General features: G+C 31.5%; 3 protein-coding genes across 3 annotated transcripts; 1 reads left to right on the top strand and 2 right to left on the bottom strand.

Moving 5' to 3' along the window:
• Nucleotides 1-3,486: 3,486 nt before the first annotated feature.
• Nucleotides 3,487-4,967, bottom strand: LOC111681448. The gene is made up of 3 exons (XM_023443227.2): nt 4,799-4,967; nt 4,422-4,729; nt 3,487-3,980 (listed from the first exon to the last, which is right to left on the bottom strand). The coding sequence occupies exons 1-3, from the start codon at nt 4,857-4,859 to the stop codon at nt 3,894-3,896; spliced, it is 456 nt and encodes a 151-aa protein (XP_023298995.2). The 5' UTR covers nt 4,860-4,967; the 3' UTR covers nt 3,487-3,893.
• A 667-nt stretch (nt 4,968-5,634) lies between these two features.
• On the top strand, nt 5,635-6,288 carry LOC111681454 (V-type proton ATPase subunit e). The gene has a single exon (XM_023443237.2). The coding sequence runs from the start codon at nt 5,738-5,740 to the stop codon at nt 5,993-5,995; it is 258 nt and encodes an 85-aa protein (XP_023299005.1). The 5' UTR covers nt 5,635-5,737; the 3' UTR covers nt 5,996-6,288.
• Nucleotides 6,289-9,264: 2,976 nt separating this feature from the next.
• Nucleotides 9,265-10,427, bottom strand: LOC111681457 (prisilkin-39). Its single transcript, XM_023443241.2, has 3 exons — nt 10,288-10,427; nt 9,924-10,179; nt 9,265-9,725 (listed from the first exon to the last, which is right to left on the bottom strand). Exons 1-3 carry the CDS (start codon nt 10,297-10,299, stop codon nt 9,382-9,384), a joined length of 612 nt encoding a protein of 203 aa, XP_023299009.2. The 5' UTR covers nt 10,300-10,427; the 3' UTR covers nt 9,265-9,381.
• Nucleotides 10,428-21,963: the final 11,536 nt, after the last annotated feature.

The following is a 21,963-nucleotide window of genomic DNA, read 5'->3' as shown; positions in this document are numbered from 1 at the left end:
GTGGTGTGAACCAGGTCTATGTTGTTGTTTGTGTGGCGGAGAGTCGAATCGAAATGCAGAATACCAAAGTTGCCAAACGGGGAAAATTTCGATTCAAATTGAAATGCAGAATAGAGGCCCAGTTGTAATTCAGGTCTGAGTTGGGGAACATCTCTCGCGTTATCGTTTTTATTTCTTAAGGACGGCCAGTGCACTAATTTAATGCACTACTTCGTATAACTGTTCTAAGTTATGCGTTGTCTTTATTAAACGCGTGCTTTCGTTTTACCTCAGAGTGAGGTTATGTTTTTAACTGGTGGAGACCATTTAAACTCAAATATATACTGGTAGAGACCATTAAAACTCTAAAACTTTTTTCTGGTTGAGACCATTAATACTTTTGATGAAATTAAGTCCGGATGCCTTAACTTCCTATATGAAGGTATAGGTCGTTTGGTGGGGTTTTCTCTGGACAAACGTGTGGTAACCTGGCAATATGAGTGCTTAATGCACCGCCATTCTAATTAAAACCAAAAAAAAAGAATAGGGGCCTTTGACTTATCTCTTCAACAGTTTATGGATTACACATTGCTTATAAATGAACTAGTTTAGTCTATTGACTATGGACCTGTGGCGGAGGTTGTTTAAGTGCAGCTTATGGATGGGTTTCCTTAGAATAACGCTTTGGGAAAAGTTCATGTGGTATAATTTACCACATGACCTCCTCCCAAATCGTTGTGTTGCATCGAGTTCCTTATTTTTGAAATATAAATAATCTTAGGAATAGGAAGTAGCCATTTTAGCAATGGAGCCACCAACTCCGGCTAGGTTAGGTTGATAGAAGGATGTATACTACATCATCGCCTGTTGTGCGCTCCTTATCATTAAAAAAAACAAGGGAACTGAATGAATTCATTTTTAGTGTTTAGAAACTCAGTTTCCTGAACGTAATTCCTAGGAATCTTCCAATCAGTGTTAGTCAAGAATGTTTTTTCCGGAATAAAATCACTTCCAAGATACTTGGATCTAAATTCGACAAATGTCTGACAGTGGCAAAGATACTACTCCAGAGTTTCACTGTCCTCTTCACATTCTCTATATACGTCTGCATTCGCTCGTTCAATTTTACATAGATGTGCTAGTAATGCTGTGTGTCCACTTAGAATATGAACCATCATACTAACTTCAGACTTGCTCATTATGAGGAGATTCTTCGTTTTGCCCTCATCAGGTTCCCTTTAAAGACATTATATTCGGCTTTTCGTTACCGACTACTCCTGAGTGGGCTGGTACCCATATGATGTGAACCTTACCTCTGGGAGAGTATTCAGTTAAAGCTTTTTTACAATCCAATACGGTCTTAGATTTAGTTCTATCACCTTCTGGCTGTCGGTAAATATATTAAGCGCTGTAGGCGCCAATATTTACTCTAATCTAATTTACGCATTCCATTATTGATCGTACTTTTGCCTGGAAGCTTGTCTTGTGATTTGGTAATCGGTTGTACATTTCTGGGTCTTCAATATAGAACCCCAGCCCCACTTTATCCCCCAATTTAGAGCCATCCGTGTAACAACGGATTCCTACTGGTATTTGCTCTCATGTTCCGCTTGACCAAGACATTCTATCTGGCATTAGCGTTTCAAAGTTTCCGACATATTCTGTGTCTGGTATACAATCAGGCACGTCCGATGATTGTGTATAAACTTCCTATGTGTCCAGTTTATATTAATGACGTGTCCTTTAACCGCTTTTGGCCAGTTCGCCTAAAGTAAAGAGCCGTTCGGCTGTAAGCGCCACCTCATATCTTAAATATGTTAATAGTTGGAATATCTAGCTACGTTTCCAGAGCCTTGTTTGAAGTATTACACATGGCACCATTTATACCCAAGCAGCATGTACGCTGAACTCCCTGTATAAGTTTGATATTGCACTTGTTGTCTAAAAAAACTCCGACTATGTCCCCGTGGATATTTCGAGTAAGATATGAATTGAGAGAATGCAGCCACTGATTGTAGTAAGGTCTGTATACATTGATAAGTTCATAGACCAATACATTGATAATTCATTGGCTAGACAGTAGTTTGGTCCCACCAACTATTCAAAAAACTAGTCTATAGAATAGGCAACATAGAAGTAAATAGTCTATTTTCTAGGCTATTGACTAATCAATCTATGGACCAGCTCATTGACTATATAGTGTAATGACTGTTCTAATAATTGTTCATGGACTGGTCTATAGAACATGTTTATTGTTTAAGGTTTATTGACTCCTATATTGCTTAATCTTTCGACTAATCTTAAGTCTATTGACTATTCTATGGATCAGTCAATGAATTTCTTTATGTTCCAGCTAGCCTATACATATATATCTGGATAAGATTAGAGAGATGACTAAGCACTGCGACTCTGTCTTGGATGTTCAACATAACAGGTTTAATTCATGTATGCAAATAACAGGTATGATTAATGAGAGGTTGAATATATCCTTCGACTTTCTCGACGAGTTCTTAGTGTTGGACATTTGCACAATATGTTCTAAGGTTTCCTCCTGACAGCCACAAAATCTGCATATTTTCGATGTGACTTTGCTGGAATGAATTGATGATATCTGAGTGTACAGTGTCCCGTGCCACTGTACACTTACATATTAGTTTATTAACTAGTTTATGGACTAATATATGAAGCTGTCTAATGAATAGTTTATGGGCAAAACAATCTATTCTAGTCTGTTGTTAATTCTATAAACTTGTCTATAGTCTAGTCCATTGATTTGGCAGTTTATTGTATAGTCTATGGACAAAATGTAGACTATGGGCTAAACTACACAATGAACTACACTCTTGACTAGTATATGGATCACTGTTTTGTATATCACTGTAGTCTATTGACTACTTTCGTACTAATGCACTGACTGGTTCATTGTCAATTTTTTCATTATTTAGTCGAACTATAATTTTTTAGTTTTTTTTTTTTTTAAATAAGCATTTTTTTTAATTTTGTTTTTAAATTAATAAACGTGTATTTAGCATATTATATAGTAAAATAACAATAGCAGAAGTTGTTACTCTTAAACAATTTCTGTGGGATGAAACACTTTTTCTTCTCTCCATTTGTTGTGATCTTTGCAGCTCTGAATGTCTTAAATAAAATAATGAAAAATTAAATAATAATTGTTAAATAAAATTACTACAATTAATAACATACTCCTCATTGTTAAAGTTTTGTACAGAAATATTATTTTCAGTTCTAATGTCTTGTTCCATGGCTGATAGTTTTAAAACTAAATACGATTAAAATAAAAAAATAATATTTAAATATAACAATGTTCAATGTTTTAACAGCTTCTATAGAAATTTCACAAGTTAATGCGACAATTAAGAAAATGTTTAAAACACCATCAAATTTTATTTACTTACTTATTTGCCACTTTATATTCATGACCATACGTGGCATGTCAATTAAAAGATTTTTATCTTAAACAAAATGCAAAACACTTTGGTTAATTTTTTAATGATATGTTTTGTTTTATTGTGTATAAAAAATATAAACAATAATAATGGACGGATTGTAAAATACATATTAAACATTTGAGTTAATTAAAATAATAAAAACTTACACTACATACAAAAGAATACATTCGTTTTATACAGTAAGGTCACTTTTTTTTGTCAAGTAGTTAAACATTTTTGATTTTATATAAATGTACATACATATGTATCTATGTATATTTCATATAAATCAAATTCTTTTAAAAGGCAATATTTTGTAAAAAAAATCAATATGGAATGTTAAGAAAGAGATTCTTAAATATTAAAGAATTAATAAGTTGCATATAATATTAAAATAATAATGCTATTCGAATTTGTTAGGGCTTAATGTTTACATGATTATTTGCTGAAAACTGTTTAATATTATTGAAGTTTAATAGCCATGAACAGGGATAAAGCTAACACAGCTACTGATGTTAAGAATGAAGTGTGTAGTTTCGTAGAACCGCTCTGCAAAGAGAAGAAATTTAATATTTAAATATTGAAAAATTATTACAAAATTTAAGAAAAGTAAAAGTTCATCAATATTGATCTTTTTAGAAAACTTTCTTTTATTTAAACTTTTTTAAAAAAGTTTCTACTTTAAAGCATTAAAAGATCTTTGAAATTTGTCTAAAATTACTTTGAGTCACTAACTAGCAAACAAGCTGTTTATGCTTCCAACTCTGGTTGATATCAAGTTTATTATACAAAAAACCTGTATACTTTTATATACACAGTTGCAACTAATTATTTAGTTATTCACTTAAGTAATGACTTTGCTTCAATGTTATTTGTATTTAATTTCACCCTTTAATTTAAAGGCTTCATTTATACTTATCCCATAGAAGTAAAATATTAAAATTCGTTTGAAATATAATGCTACCATAAAGATTATACATTAATACTTACAATTACAAAATAATTACATCTATCGCCCTGACAGCATTCATGGCACGACCAATCTTCATACCAAATGTGTGTACAATAGGGCATATGACGTCTACGTTTCGCTTGACACATGGATTTGGTCATGCAACGTTTTGAGACGTAATACTGTTTAAGGGCACCTTGCGAGAAATATGGCTGACTGCCCCAACGTATTTCCGTGCCACAGACATCCTCACCGGGCTCACAAGTTTTAATCGTATTCAAACACTTTTCCACATTACCCGTTTGATTGGAGCAAACATAACATTCCAAGCCCGCAACAAAATTAACTGCAATTACAAATGAGGAGTGGTTCACATCGAAAGATTTCTTTTGTCATATACTTATGATTTACAAACCTTGTGTACAATAATAAATTGCTATTATAGTTATAATAGCTAATTTCCATGGCTGCATCATTTTAAAAAGTTAATTTTATTTAGAAAATTGAGAAAAAATAGAGTAAAAATTAAATAAAACAATAGATCGAACAAATGTTTACTAATTTTGACAAACAACAAATTAACCACTCCCCACAAAACACAGCGTTGTATTTAATTCATGTTAAGGCTAATTAGTCAAGTATTTTACGTCACGTTACGATAGTTCTGTATACGGTTTTTGTATTTTTCACATCGTAGACCTGACCACAGGGTGGGTATACAGAGACGTCACGAGCAAAAAGCTATTTCCCTCTCTTTTGAACAAAACGATGATTTTTTTAGTTGTATTTAATATAACTCTTCTCACCAAACAATTTCAAAATCAAACAAAATCTGATTTTAGACTTTTTCAAATGTCAAAAGTGACATCTCTGTATACTTTGTATTGTTTGGATTCTGAGCTCCTGAACTTTTGTAATATACGAACAAGTTAACGTTGTTCTTATATTTAGGTTGCTTATTAAAAAACAAGAGTGTTACGTTCGACTGTGCTGATTCTTTTATTACCACCATCAAACTATTGCCGAAATTTATTGCTCACTTATAATTGAATATTAATATATAAAAATCGACGCTTTTTTATACGAAAGAAATTTTCTCATTTATTAAATTAATTAAGGAGCGATCCTCGTCAATTTTTTTAAGACGATTTTGGCTCATTATAAAATTTAGAAGCGGCTTACAATTGATTTTAAGCCGCCGCCGTTAATATTTGACGGCTCAGGGTTCTGAACGTCATTAATGAAAATAAAAACGTCATTATTGTTGTGTATAGAAAACGAAAAAAATTGATTTTTTAGCTTTGCTGATAATAAAAAAGAAATTTTGGAAAATTTTGCAATAAAACATTAAAAAATGGGTGCAGCATTCTTTCCTATTTTATTCTTTACTGCTATATGGGCTAGCGTGGGAATTGGTTTGCCATTGATGACACCAAAGGGTCCACATCAAAATCTTATACGTTGTACATTGATTTTAACTGGAGCGACGTGTTGGTTATTCTGGCTGTGCTGCTATATGGCACAAATGAATCCACTAATTGGACCAAAATTAAATCAACATGCTATTTATATGATTGCCAAAGAATGGGGTAATGGCCTCAAGGAAGGTTAAATATTTTGCTACTTCCTGTTGCCTGATTCACAAATTTGCAGTATAGTGATCCTGATAGTGATGAGCAACTATTAGAAAATTTTCTCAATTAGTTTTAATTTTCCTTGTATGTATTAGTTTTTTTTATGTTTCAAAATGTCCTGTGTGCATTCCTCAAAAGCTTAGTATTCATTGTATATTTTAGTTTTCTTCGAATTTATAAACAAATTTAACCACTATAATCTCAACATTTACCACTGTATGTTTATTAAACAAATGTTATTGTGAATTAAAATAAATATATTATAATAATACTAAAATTGTTTATCATATTCTAAAGATCGGTAGTGTAATAATTTAAGTAATAATTTAAAATAAAAAGGTTAAAATCAGGTGTAAAACTTCCTATAAAATTTACTTAGCCCGGATGAATGATATTGGAAATCGAATTGAAGTAACTTTACAAATTCGATTTAAGAAAGTATCTTGGATTTGAATTATCAAAATTAGACGTTGAGTTTAAAATTAAAGGTGAGTCAAGATAGCAACGGCGAAAATGAAAATCAAAATATTCCCAAAATATTTTCTAGTATTTAGTTGAAACACCATTTTTTATTGCCCTATATCAGAAATGGATTTCACTATTGGATGACTTGTGGTTAGTTCCAAGATATTAACTGTATGGAGTATGATATTATACACTGTCCACCTTATGCAAAAACGATTATTAATTTAACAATGGCTGTTGAAACCTGTTTTTATATGAAAAAAGTGTGCAGTAAACCATTGTTAACTTTAATAATCGTTTTTGCATAAGGCCCTGTAAGTATTAGAAAAAGTTGTCCGTGCAAAAAATCGCTAACCAATTCCTAAAAAATTTCTGAAAATCTACCAACTCTAAACGGCTACTCACCACTTGCAATACACTAAATTTAATGTTTTCTTGTGTAGAAAATTTTCCTTGCTCTCATTTGCTTTAGGAGTTAAAGACATTTAAAGGATTATAATATAATCTTAAATATCTTCCGCATTATCCGCACTCATCATTTAAACTAGGTTTAACTTGCCGTTAGGTTAAACTCGGAACAAATTTAGGCGGACTTTAACCGATGATTGTGTTTTTCAGTTTTAGATTTAAGCTCAGTTAACTTTGTTAGTATTGTTTAGTTTTCACTCAAAAACATAAACAATGAACAGCTGTTTTTTGCAAACATTAGTTTTGTAAAATGGAAAATTTTAGAAAAATATTAAATAAACATTTAAAACAATAATAAATAAAACAAATCAAAAAATTGCAATTTACTTAAAATATATTGTTTTTGTTCTTCCGATATCATTGTTTTATTGTTTTTGTTAATTTTGTTTTCTCACTTATAACTTGAGTTTAATTGACCAATTACACTCAGTTAAACTAAGATAATAAGTAACTTTACTGATAACTGAAAAACACGAAACATATATTAAACCAGGTTTAACAAAAGAATGAAGATTATCTTTATCAGAAAAACTCGCCCTTAATATGCCCTACGGTCGTTATTCATAACAATTTATCAAAGGTTTATAAGACAATTTTTCATACAAAATTTGTTTTCTATAACTTTGATAATTGTTATGAATATGGCATGTTTTACGATATTAACATTTCAAAAGGAGACTGAAAACAGATAGAAGCCATAATGTACATTGCAAAATAATAACCCGTTAAATGACAAAGTTATATTAAATCAAAAACTTGATTTTTCACTATTTCTGTAACGATTGGAGGTGGTGCTCCATGAAATAGCTATATTCATTATATTATTTATCCTATATCTTCCCAGCAAAAAAAGTGAAAAAGATAAGTAGAATTTTCACCACAAGCAACATACTTGAAGTACTTCCAATTATGGTGAAAAACCTATGAATTTTACATTAGCGTGTCATTGGAGGGATGTTGTTCATTTTTGACAACTATGAACTACAGCTAATCTTATTCATAGATGCAATAAAAATCCAATATTTGCATGTCAAAAATAAACCAAATTCATTCAATGACATCCTTATGTTAATTTCATTGGTTTTTCGCCAAATTTTGATGTACTTCGAATATGTTATTTGTAGTGACTTTTCTACATCTCTTTCCTCACTTTAAAATGGGTTTTCATTTGTAAGGAAATATTTGGTTTATAAAAGCGAAAAATATATAATCGCATTTTTAGATGTGATTAAGGTGTCGTGCGTTTAGGTGATTTTCGGAAGCGGACCTTATATGGGAGCTATGACCAATTGTGGACCGACTTAGATCTACGTTGATAGTATGATTCCTGTTCATATTATATTTGCGTGTACAAAATTTTGTGTTGATACCGTTATATTTGGGGGAGTTATTAACGATAAACTAATTTCCGGGAATATATGTATACCTTTGTTTGGGGGCTATCGGAAATATTGGATCGATTGTAAAGATTTTGAACATAGATAATCACTGCCCTGAAAATGTAAAATTCATCGAAATATCTTTGGTAGTTTTTGTGAAAACTTTGAAAGAACTATGAAAAAAACGTAATTTTTTCGAGGTAGTCTGAAATGTTTACTCATAACTTTTTAAGTTGTAAACCGATTTTGCTGATTTTCAATACCAATCGGAGACCATTAATACTTTTGATGAAATAAAGTCCGCATGCTCCAACTTCCTATATGAAGGTATATTTCGTTTGGTGGGGTTTTATCTGGACAAACGTGTGATTACCTGGCAATATGAGTGCTTAATGCACCGCCATTCTAATTAAAACCCAAAAAACACAATTCTTAACACGCAATTAAATAAAATGACAACCGAAAATAACGTACTTCTCTTTCAGATTAAAAGAAAGTCATTACTCGAGTACTTCAAAGTAATGCAGACGGCAAGTAAATAGTCATTGAAAAGTAAGGAGTTATGGAAGTACAACCCATTACCAGGTTTTTACTGGGCACATTTCGAGATTCAAAGAATCAAAAGATTCACTCAAGTTACAAATTGTAATGAACTTCCAGTTGATCTGGGTACTTACTGCATCCTGATTTATATCTATTCTTTTTAGTTTTTAAGGCAGTAGCCAATTCTTAAACTCTCAACATCTATCTAGAAAATCTAATGTAATTCGATTTAGGATAATCAAAAACTATGTAAATCCGGATGAGAATTTAAATTACATTTTACACAACATTGGCATCAAGTGGTAGCATGCCAAACATTTTGCCAAAATTAATTTTATTCCTAATGTATAGGGCTACAATTTCCACTTTGATTTCAACAAATTCAAAAATGCTTTTTCAGAACAATAAAAGAATGCAATTTATGCGTGTATATTTAAATAATGTAAAAAATTTCAAAATTTATTCTAAATTTGAAAAAAATATATATAAAATACTGTTTTTTGAACTATTTAGTAAACAGTTCCGGAAATACCGGGACCATATTGATAACCGGCAGCTCCAGCAACGGGTGGAACATAACCGGGTGTACCCAAAGCTCCCAAACCACCACCAATAATGCTACTACCATAATTGCTGGAATAATAGCTTGATGGATAACTACCATAGCCGGCGTAACTGCCATAACCTCCATAACCAAGACGAGCATAAGGATAAGCACCACGATAGTAAGAGTTGTAAGGATATGAATTATAGCCACCAGTATAAGCGCCATAACCACCATATCCGCCATAACCAGCATAACCGCCATAGCCTCCAGTATAACCGTTATAGCCAGGATAGCCAGCATAACCATCTGTTGGAATAAGTTAAGTATTAATTAATAGCTTTCAATTTCGGTATATCCTACGGTATATCAAGAACGGAAAATAAAAGTTTTTTGATGACAAATTTTCAAAATTAAATTTCAAAATCTCTGCTAAAGAAGTGAGAAGTGAAATGCTACTTCTTAAGTATAAACCTAATGGATAGTTTGAAAACCCTTCATACTTACCTAAACCTAATCTCGATTGGTAAGGATTATAGTAACCGCTACCATAGCCAAGAGTATCTAAACCAGTGCCATATGCACCAACACCAGCGTAACCACCGACATAACGTTTTTCCTGATGTTTTTCTTGCCATGGACTTAGACTGCTTGCTGATCCCGATAATTCCTGTGTACTTTCGGAATTATCTGATGCCGAAGCTACTAAGTCCTCATCAGCTCTTGCAACGATGGCAAGAGCAAAAACAACTACGCAAATGGTCTAGAATGATTTAATTTCATTTTTATAGTATTTTATTAATTTTTCACAAATATTTTAATTTTATATTGTTTTATTTGTTATCGTTTAATCCTTTTTGTGAACACTTACAAAACACTTCATGTTGGTAATACTTATTCGAACACGGTTTTTATCGGATTATGTTTTAGAAACTGCGAACAATTAACGCTAAAACTACTAGACAGCTACTAATGCTCAATTCATGAGAGTTTTAAGCTTTTATACTGATTTTAAACTGTGACTAAGTATTATGTTTATTTAAGAAGCATTGTTTTTTTTAACAAAATTTTAAAGTTTTTTTGTCTATTACTTAGCGCATGTGTACAACAATGCCCATTCAGAAAACTACAGAATGTACAAGTATTTAGATATTATATTTATTTATAGTTGTTGTAATTGATGTCTATACTTTAAAGAAATCAAAAATGCAAAGTAATTTATGAAAGTGTTAGAAAATGTTTATAAATTTTCACAAAAACTTTTTATATTTCCGACTTTAATTTCAATTTTTACATGTCCTTGTTAGAGTTAATAGGCCACTCACAGCTATTGGTGCAATAACATTTGTTAATATATATGGTACGTATAACTTCTAAATCTTATCCAATCTTGGACAAGATTTCTGAGTTGTGCTCATGAGAACCCCTTGCATCTAAACGCTTCTTTCACTGATCATCGCCAGATCAGCGTTATTCCACAGTACACACTGTATATCAGTGTTATTATACCCTACACCACTATAGTGGGGAGGGTATTACACGTTTGTGCTGATGTTTGTAACATACAAAAATATTGGTCCAATACCCACCTTAAAGTATATCGATCAATTCAGAATCATTATTTGAGTCGATTAAGATATGTCCGTCCGTCTGTCCGGCTGGCTGTCCATGTAAAACTTGTGTGCAAGGTACAGGCCGCAATTTTCAAGATAATTTGATTAAATTTGGAAGCCTATTGAAAATGGTTGAAATCGGTCCATTATTTCATCTAGCCCCCATACAAACGTACCTTCCGATTTGAACTTTTTATGCCATAATTACGTCAAATATTCTATTATCTCTCTAAAAATTGGCACAAATATAAGAATAAATGACACTGCAGATTTTCGTAAGGATCAGCCCTTATTTGACCCTAGCCCCCATACAAATCCCCCTTCAAAAATGCCTTAAACATCTAAAATTGACTTGTAACCATTTGTATCGCAATGAAACTCAACAAAACTAACTGCTATTTAAAAATTTATCCTTTTCCCAAATTTACCGAGGATCGGCCCATATTTCACCTATATAAAGCCTCATTTAGAAATATTAGTTTTTCTATCAATAAATTGCTTGAATATTTCGGAATTATGGTAATATTCAACATAAAAGTTTCTTTATAAAAAATAAAAATTTTAAAAATATACTCATGGTGTAGGGTGTTATATGGTCGGCCATGCCCGACTATACTTTCCTACTTGTCTTTTTTTGGAGTGTGACCAATACACTGTCATTTTCTTTGACATAATTGTTCTATTGGCATTTAGTTGCTCTTTCGGAGCATATCTTTGGTTCGGCTTTTAACATCTGTTTCCGAATTTCCATCAGTGGTTTTCACATTCTCGATCGAATCATCTTCACTTGGATAATGTTGTTGGTCGAATTCGATAACATTTTCATACTGAAGAATGAATTTTTCCTGTAGTGCGTTGTGTGGTCCAATGGTCAATCTACCACAAATTGTTGTGTTCTTGAAGAAAGACGTGTGTTATGCAAAAATATACGGGTATCGGGAACAAATTCCCTAATTTCAAAGGAACACATTGTAGTACCGATAGAACAGTGAAATACACCTCACGTTGCGACGGTGTTCCAGTAAATCAATAGAGTTGGATACCCTACTGTCACCGATAAGTACCGTCGCTCTTTCTGGTACGCGTTCCAGTAGCTCCAAAATAGACTTTGAAGCTTCTGCCCATATCGATTGGATATAAGTGGTGTAAATAATAAGAAGATCAGATGGAGTGAAGTATGTCTTACACCGTTTCAAAAAAACCGAGACACTTGAATGTTTCATTCGACAATGTGAAAAATGTGTTTAGTCAGGCGGATATCGCGTGGAACTTTCATGCCCAGAACATAAAGAGTTTCCGATTCCTTAATATTTACACCACCCATATGTATATAGATGGAACAACAATATCTGCGTTTATGTGTTAAAAACAACTTTGAGTCTTGCGGGCGTTAAAATGGTCTCTGTTAATACATGATTTTTATCAAGTCGTGATTAAGCGATTCATTCATATTGCGCCTCATTGCCCCAATCCCTAGAGTTGCATATACTACTGCCATCCAGACCTGGTACACACTGGGAAACTTTTGATTTTTGTGTGTGAGAGAAAGAAATACCAACCATCTACTTCTCTCACAAACAAAATCAAAAGTTCCTCAACAAAAGTTTTCCAGTGTGAAGCAGGTCTTAGTTATGTGAGAGTTTTATAGATTGCGCCAGAATCACGTATCGCAGCTTATTCGACTTCACTGCCGGTCCACACTAGGAAACTTTTTTGGAAAACTTTTAATTTTGCGTGAGAGAGAAAGAATATCACTCGGAAATTTGTTTTGTTATTCTTCTCATTCGTACAACAAATCAATGCAAATAGTAAGCAGTTTCTGAAACAAAAGTCTCTATGTGTGGTCATCAAGGAAACTTCAAAAGAGAATTATGAAAAAGTTTATCAACAAAAGTTTACTAGGATCTGGTTCACACTGAGAAACTTTTGTTTAGAAACTTTTGATTTTGTGTGTGAGAAAAAGAGATGGTTGATATTTCTTTATCTTTCTCTCACACACAACAATCAAAAGTTTCCCAAAAAAGTTTCCTAGTGTGAACCAGGGCTGAGGATATTGTCATAAAATTGGCGCTTATGCCCACTCACTGATTTCCTTTCCTTTTTCTCAGTTGTCTTTTATTTCGTCTTTACGAGGAATATTTCTGTGCCATCTTTTGCAGACTGGAGCTTAATGTTCAGTGTTCTTTTTGCCTTGATTTCGCAGTTTAATATATAATGGTAGATATCATACATACGCAACAGGGACATATGTTTCAGGAAGAAGCTCGTAGAATATTGTACGGGCTTTGGGCAAATTTAGAAAGTATAAAATAGAATCTGTCAAAAAAAGGTCAAAATCTCCAATGGATGTTAGATCAGTATAATAAGTACTTATTTCCTAAATGTTTATGTAATAGAGTCTCAATGATGTATTGAAGAACTAGTACTCATGCTTCTAACGTCATCAAGGGGGTTACTCTGTAATTCGATTCGAAAGAAAGAACATTCGAAACGCAATGTATTTAAAATACAAATTGGAAACTTGTTTCTTTCGAATCAAGTTACAAAGTAACCCGCCAGATCTCGAAAAAGTAATTATAATCTTGTTCAAATAACTACATGAAACCCAGTAGAGAAATGTTTTGTTATGAGTGCACAAACAGTCAACCTGTCAAATTATAAAGATGTTGGACAATAAATATGAAATTAAGGAAAGACATGGATTTTTAATATATTAAATTAAAAAAAAGAGTAATCTAACTTGAAATATTATTATTGATTTATTTATCAATAATGTAGAAATTTAAAACAATGGCTGAAGTTTTTCAATATTTAAGTTCATACTAAAACTACATACAATTTTGACATGAACTTTATAAACTTGATTGTTTAAACTGACTTTTGGTGGTCAACATTTTCGTTATTATTCTCGGACAATAGAAGATAAACAAACAAAAACATTAAAAAAACATAACAGTAACAAACTACAAATAACAATGGCGGTCTTTTTTTTACAAACAAAAGTAAACAATATTAAATTACCAAGAGTCAGATACATACAAACATTTATATTTGTGCGTAAATTTTCTTAACTGCAAGTTTACTTATGAAGAAAAAAATTATTATTAGGTATTTGCGAATATTATTTAGCAATTATGTGTTGATGAAAATTTAAGTACAAAAATGTCATGTAGTATGTGTTGCTTTATTTAAAATAAATAAATAGAAAACAAGTAGGAAAGTATAGTCGGACATGGCCGACCATATAATACCCTACACCATGAGTGTATTTTTAAAATTTTTACTTTTTATAAATTTTTTATTTTTTGTAAAGAAACTTTTATGTTGATTATTACCATAATTCTAAAATATTTAAGCCATTTAATGATAAAAAAAACTAAAATTTCTAAATGAGGCTTTATATAGGTCAAATATGGGCCGATCCTCGGTAAATTTGGGAAAAGGATATATTTCTAAATAACAGTTATTTTTGTTGAGTTTAAAATTTTTAAAATTTTTACTTTTTATAAATTTTTTATTTTTTGTAAAGAAACTTTTATGTTGATTATTACCATAATTCTAAAATATTTAAGCCATTTATTGATAAAAAAACTAAAATTTCTAAATGAGGCTTTATATAGGTCAAATATGGGCCGATCCTCGGTAAATTTGGGAAAAGGATATATTTCTAAATAACAGTTATTTTTGTTGAGTTTCATTGCGATACAAATGATTACAAGTCAATTTTAGACGTTTAAGTCATTTTTTGAAGGGGGGATTGTATGGGGGCTAGGGTCAAATATAGGCCAATCCTTACGAAAATCTGCAGTGTCATTTATACTTATATAAAACTTATTTGTGCCAATTTAGAGAGATAGCAGAATATTTGACGTAATTATGGCATAAAAAGTTCAAATCGGGAGGTACGGTTGTATGGGGGCTAGGTGAAATAATGGACCGATTTCAACAATTTTCAACAGGCTTCGTCCCTGTGCCAAAAAATATGCTTGGTCCAAATTTCATCAAATTATCTTGAAAATTGCGGCCTGTACCTTGCGCACAAGGTTTACATGGACAGCCAGCCAGCCGGACAGACGGACGGACGGACATGTCTTAATCGACTCAAAAAATGATTCTGAATCGATCGGTATACTTTAAGGTTGGTATTGGACCAATATTTTTGTATGTTACAAACATCAGCACAAACGTATAATACCCTCCCCACTATAGTGGTGTAGGGTATAAAAAATTGTGTTAAATTGACTCGATATAGACTCGGCTCAATGACCGCGTTTTATTCACACAGCCTCCATTGTAAAAAGAGTTTAAAGTACCGACTGATTTAAAAATATTTCTATCTAATCGGGAAGGTTTCCTTTCTGGCATAACATTATATGAACTTTTGTACTTTTTTTTAAGATGCCAGATGTTAAATATGAATGTAAATTTTAAGAATTTTCAGAAATAAAACAAAACAAAATCGTTGCATAAATAAAACCGACTTTTAATATTGAGAGATATTTTAGAGCTCTTAACAGAATGACGAGAAAAGCTCTCAATGTTAACCCTCATTCTTCACTGAGGTAACTTCATATGAATGTTTCTTTAAACCAATCAATTTACACACCAACATAAATATGGTACAAATATATAGTTATTTTCACAACAATTGTTAACAAAGAATAACTTGTTAGAAAAATTTATATTTTAAACGCCCTTTACGTTAGTTTTGAAGTTGATTTTTATATAAAAAAACTTCAAAATAAATAAACTATGTACATGATTTTGGCGTTACTTCAACAAAAATACTTCCAAAGTAATTGTCATACAGTTAAATCGTTTGTATTAAACAAAGTTAAAATCAACAGACTGTAGAGATTTCAAAATTAACTATAATTTAGGTTATATAGATATGTGTAAGTACATACAATTTTCTTTGACAAAAAATCCACGAAAAGGTGTTAATTTTATGAACCCCATTAAAATGAAATTGAAATAAGGCAGTTTATGTGTTTTTGTTTGTTTAAACGCATAAATATTGATGTCATTATTTTAGTAAATTATTTTATTGCAAATGTTAATGACATCCATTTTGAACTAAATTTTTATCAGATCTATTTAATATGAATCGTACGTGTTACGTTATTTGTTTACACTCACTGATTGAAATGTTAAAATACATCATACCTCTGTTGTAAATTTTATAGTAAAAATACTTCCGCTAGAAGTCGAAGTCACATAAAAAACTTTTGTTACCGATTTTGATATTGTTTTAGGATGGCTCCGCGGTGGAAACAGTCTTTTAACATATCGTCATTAAAGCAAATCTTGGAGTAACATTTAGTAAACTAGTTTTTCTTTTAGCAATATCTGAAAAGTTTTCTGGTAAAATACACAATCATATATTTCTCTGTGTTATTTAAACATATAAATATATCATAATTTAAGGGCCCAGCTTTTTCTTTCAAAATCCGTTGAAAAACTTAAAGTCGGATGAGATTCAACTAAGTGATTATAAGACTGTTTTTATTCGTATCTCAAAAGTTGAAAGGCGTTTGGCAAATTTCAAAACAGATTCTTGTTCTAAACGCATTCACTGTTCAGGAAAATAGTATAACTCCCTGGCCTACTGTAATTTTTTTTATCAATATTGGTTGAACTTAACAATTTTGTTTCCACTCGTTTTACAAAAAAAAAAACAACCGTTTTCCATTAATATTGCGTATATTTGATATTTCAATGTTGACGATTCAATAAAGTTTAAGGTTCTTTTAACGTTTTAAGAATGTTTAATTACGAAAATTGTATTAATTTTTTATTCTCCCGAAAGAACCGACATTTACATGACAGTATTTATGAATCTAAGGGCGAGTTTTTCTGATAAATATAATCTTCATTCTTTGGTTAAACATGGTTTAATATATGTTTCGTGTTTTTCAGTTATGAGTAAAGTTACTTATTATCTTAGTTTAACTGAGTGTAATTGGGCAATTAAACTCAAGTTATAAGTGAAAAAAAAACTCAATTAACAAAAACGATGAAACAATGATTTCGGAAGAACAAAAATATAATATTTTAAGTAAATTGCAATTTTCTGATTTGTTTTGTTTTATTTATTATTGTTTTATATGTTTATTTTATATTTTTCCAAAATTTTCCATTTTACAAAAGTATTTTTTGCAAAAAACAGCTGTTCATTGTTTATGTTTTTGAGTGAAAAGTTTGCAATACTAACAAAGTTAACTGCGCTTAAATCTAAAACTGAAAAACACAATCATCGGTTAAAGTCTGCCTAAATTTGTTCCGAATTTAATCTAACAGCAAGTTAAACCTAGTTGAACTGAGGAGTAAGAAAGCCGCCCTAAGAGAAATAGATAAATCGGTTGTCCTGCCTATTCTAACTTTCAAGGGAGGCCTTGAAAAAGGAAAGTCTTAAAAAAATTATCAACAAAGCTCAAAGGTGTGGCTCCATTGGGTATTACAGGTGTCATTAGAAGCTCTACACAGGCGGCCTGGACATCTTTCTATACCTGTCACGTATAGAACATTTGTAACGGGTGTGGTGGCTAGATTGAAGAAATATCCTTAGGGACATTATGAGAGTGTTTGTCATTCGCTTGAGTTGCGGATGAACAGAGCTCGGGAAAGGGTGGTAAAATCATCCATTTGTCAATCTGATATTCGTAAGATTCCGTGACAGCATAAACCAGTCTTGGAATAGTAGAATGTATTGCAAAGTATCAAAGACGCTGTAACCAATAGGTGGTGCTAATGAAGCACTGATAAGTTAGCGCCTTTGTCAGTAAGTGGACAAGCAATGTATCGGATTATTGCAGGTTATGGGAATATGAGTCGATTGAGCATATAATTTGCTATTGTTCTAAGATGCAGAATCAGAAGCAGGCTGAAATGGCTAAGAAATAGGTTCGATGGTGAAATAGGTGATATTGCGGGTCTTGATTTATTAGGTTTTTTTAAGGGAAGTAGTCACTTCTTCGACTGAGCATATCTTAATAAAGCCAACAGCATCCAACAAACAAAACCAAATACAGAGCATAATAAAACCTAATAAATCTACACATACATGTACATCTTTTTCAAATTCACGGTGTTGTTGCTTATTTATCAAAACATGATAAAATATTTATTTTTTTGATGATATTTTTAGAGGTTTTTGCTCATATCTCCGTTATTTATGGACTGATTTTTCTAATTTTAAATAGCGATCTTTTCGAAAGCATGTCTAACAGAATTATTAAAGGTTCGGATTTTGCCCTCTAAAACTGATCTCAACAGACAGTAGGGTTGCCAGCCTGGCTGGACTTGGCTGGATTGTCCAGCTTTTTTGATGCTTGTCCAGTTTCAAGCTAAAATTTAATTTGTCCAGCTAAATAAAATATTTTTAGTACACTGAAATAATTATACCTACACCATTTTAGTGGGTGTAGGATTTGTGCTGATGTTTGTAACATACAAAAATATTCATCCTAAAAGTATACCAATCGGCTTAGAATCGGACAAGCAGTTTCAAGCTAAAATTTAATTTGTCCAGCTAAATAAAATATTTTTAGTACACTGAAATAATTATACCCTACACCATTTTAGTGGGTGTAGATTTGTGGTGATGTTTGTAACATACAAAAAATATTCATCCTAAAAGTATACCAATCGGCTTAGAATCGTTTTCTGAGTCGATTAAGCTATGTCCGTCTGGCTGTCCATGTAAACCTTGTGCGCAAGGTACAGGTCGCAATTTTAGATAATTGGAGAATTTTGGCACGCACGTTTTATTTGACCCAGGGACGAAGCCTATTGAAAATGGTTAAAATCGGTCCATTATTTCACCTAGCCCCCATAGAACAGAACCCCCCGAAAAGTGCTTCTGAGCTCATAATTATGTTAAATATACAGATATATCGATAAAATACGGCACAACTAAGTTTTATAGAAGTTTTGATGACCCTGCCAAATTTCATAAAGATCGGGCCCCATTCAAAATAAAATATTATGTAAATATAAATATATTCACAAAATTTTATCGGGCTTGGTCCATATTTGCCCCTAGCCGCCATATAAAGCCTCTTTCAGAAAATTAGTTTTTCATCCATAAATTGCTTAAATGTATCGGAACAAGGGAATATTGAAGATAAATGCTTTATTATGCAAAATAAATCACATTTAATATTCATAACTGGTGTAGGGTATCATATGGTCGACCACGCCCGACTATACTTTCTTACTTGTTTTTATGTAATCTTTGTCAAATCATGTTAGCCAACTCTGATTGTACATTTGTTATACAACTATGTTATGATTTCCCTCTTCTATCATCATGTCTCAACACTTGAACAGCTGAATGTCGTAATAAATATTAGGTCTGTTCGCATACTCGATAATTTGTAAACAATTTGCAACAATTGTTATTGGATTCCGTTCGCGTACTTTCAAAAACTTGCAACGAGAGAGTAAGAGAGCGGTAAAAATTACAGTTCGTTGATAGAGAATTTTTTGATTTTACTGAATATTTTTCCCTAGTAAAAAAATATCCAACTTATATTTACAACAAATGTTTGATTTATGAATATGTAAACAAACCAAAGAAATCAAAAATTTGGTAAATTTAAAATTTTGTGAAAGAAATATATAAATTAATAACACACGAACATTAAAAAATTATTTGTAATTATATTTATTTAAATTCATTTATCATAAATTTGTTTTTAAAAGAGTTTATTTGTCGTATCATGAAGTTTTAAACAATAATATATTTTTAATGATACTACATGTTTTGTTAACTTTAAATATCCATTTATTTATAGGAAAAATCAAAGTTACAATTATTTGTTTTTTAGTGTTTTGTTAGCGATTGAGATTTCAGCAAAAGGGCATTACCAATAATTGTTTACAAAAAAATTGGATTTCGGGTATTTTTTTTTTTGATATTTTTTTGATTGAGAGTAAATTAAAAATTACTCTAAATCATAAAGTTACTGTATATTTCTTACAGGAAAGTACGCGAAAAAGACCTATTATTGCGAGCGATAGTAAATTTCTTTACATACAGCTTACGTACTTATGATTTTTAAAATTTAAATGGAGCTTTTACACATCTTTTGCTCTAAAAAGTAAGTTAACGAAGTGATCGCGGAAAACTAAAAATATATTCATACTCTGTGGACTATAGCAAAACGGAATTGGTATATGAGAACCCCTGTTTTTTGATGTATCACTGTGAAACTATTTACACAAAACCAAAATTAGCATTCTCTCAGTATTTTTTATGTACAGCTTCTTTTGTTTTGTCCAGCTTTTTAAAGCCCAATGTCCAGCTTTTTGCAAATCGGAATCTGGCAACCCTAACAGACAGGCGGACATGACTTAATCGATTCCGCTATCTATAAGGATCTAGAATATATATACTTTATAGGGTCGAAAATTATATTATAGAAATTACAAACGGATAGACAAACATATATATACACTTCTCACGAAGATGAAGGGTATAAACATTATTCATAGAAAGTAACAATACATCTACGTATGTATTTTAAATTTAAAATGAATGTATTTACTTGATGTATCCAATCAATATTTGTCGAAATATTATATAAGTGCTTTTGAATAAATGTCTAAACTAACAAACGTACTTTTGGATAATCTAGATTTTGTTTTTGTTGTTCGTAAAAAATTGGTATTAGTTTTAAATTTCAAACTTATTATAATTATTCGCTTAAAAAATTATTGTACGATTACTCACAATCTACACTCATATAATTGAAAACGTTTCAATTACTTGTTTTTATTCTTTAAAAAATAATTTGGCAAAACAAAAGGGAAAATTATTTTATTTTAACAAAAAATGCAAACCATATTTTTTGCAGTGTACGTAATTATTTTTTCTTTTTCGAACTGCTGGGTGATTTATAGCTACATATTTGTGTATTTCATACTCACTTTTGATTACCCAGCAGTTCGACGGGACAGTCCCGAACTGACCACTTAACCTACCACTTGTGGTGGCCCCTAGCCACCTGACTACCCAGGTGACCGACCATTTTAACATGGCCTTGTCCTACGAGGAAGTCAATCGTCACTCTACACCCTTCAAAGAGACAGTAAAAAGACGATTGCCTCCGCTCTCGCTTACAAAAGTTACACTAAAGTGACGACTGTCTTCATTCTTGATTAGAAGGGTACATTCGTGACGAATGACCCAAAACATACAAATTACAATCATCCAGGTGGTTAACTATTAGTGAAAATTACTGTCTTTTTCGTATGCATTGACTCTTTGTCGAACTGCTGGGTAGCAGAAAATAATACTGTAATTGTAATATTTTATGTAGAAGCTTAAATTTTACACTAGTTTTTCTGAAAAATATAAATAAGATGCAATTCGTACAAGCCTTTCTAGAAAATTAGTATTTATGTCTAGTCAATGGCATTTTAAATAAAGAATAACCATGAAAACTTTGCATGGGAATCGAGGGTTTATTTTCGCATCTATTAGTTGCTGCAGCCATCTAAATAATATAACAATGACATTGATCATTAAAAATTTCACATAGGTTATTCCAACATATTCCAAAATGCAACAATGTATGATTGGATGTGTATGTAAGAACATTAGAGCTGTTCTTAAAAATTAAATTTTCTTGCAAAGATTTTATTTTATTAATTAAATATCTTTCAAGAATATCATTTAATTCTTGTTTAATTTCAATTCTTTCAAAATGTCTCAATTATTTTTACATACATGTTAGATTAATTTTTTAAGGGGAGTTCTAATGTTCAACCTCATCTGTGGTCAATGTCACAAGTAAATTTAAAATTCTATATTAACTAACATTTTTTATACCCTCCACCACCATCAGTGGTGATAGAGGGTATATATAACTTTGTCATTCCGTGTGTAACACCAAGAAATATTCATCTGAGACCCAACAAAGTATATA

Source organism: Lucilia cuprina, chromosome 3 (genome assembly GCF_022045245.1).
Source record: "Lucilia cuprina isolate Lc7/37 chromosome 3, ASM2204524v1, whole genome shotgun sequence".
NCBI lineage: Eukaryota > Metazoa > Arthropoda > Insecta > Diptera > Calliphoridae > Lucilia > Lucilia cuprina.
The sequence above is the reverse complement of the archived record's forward strand: the minus strand, read 5'-3'. Positions and strand labels throughout refer to the sequence as shown.

Bases quoted from the DNA above. Each gene is read 5' to 3' on its own strand.
- LOC111681448 (XM_023443227.2), bottom strand. From the start codon at position 4,859: ATGATGCAGCCATGGAAATTAGCTATTATAACTATAATAGCAATTTAT. The intron at 4,730-4,798 runs GTTTGTAAATCA...TTGTAATTGCAG, and splicing joins AATTTATTATTGTACACAAG to TTAATTTTGTTGCGGGCTTG. The intron at 3,981-4,421 runs GTAAGTATTAAT...TTCTCTTTGCAG, and splicing joins GATGTAATTATTTTGTAATT to AGCGGTTCTACGAAACTACA.
- LOC111681457 (XM_023443241.2), bottom strand. The intron at 9,726-9,923 runs GTAAGTATGAAG...TTATTCCAACAG, and splicing joins CCAATCGAGATTAGGTTTAG to ATGGTTATGCTGGCTATCCT.
- LOC111681454 (XM_023443237.2), top strand. From the start codon at position 5,738: ATGGGTGCAGCATTCTTTCCTATTTTATTCTTTACTGCTATATGGGCT.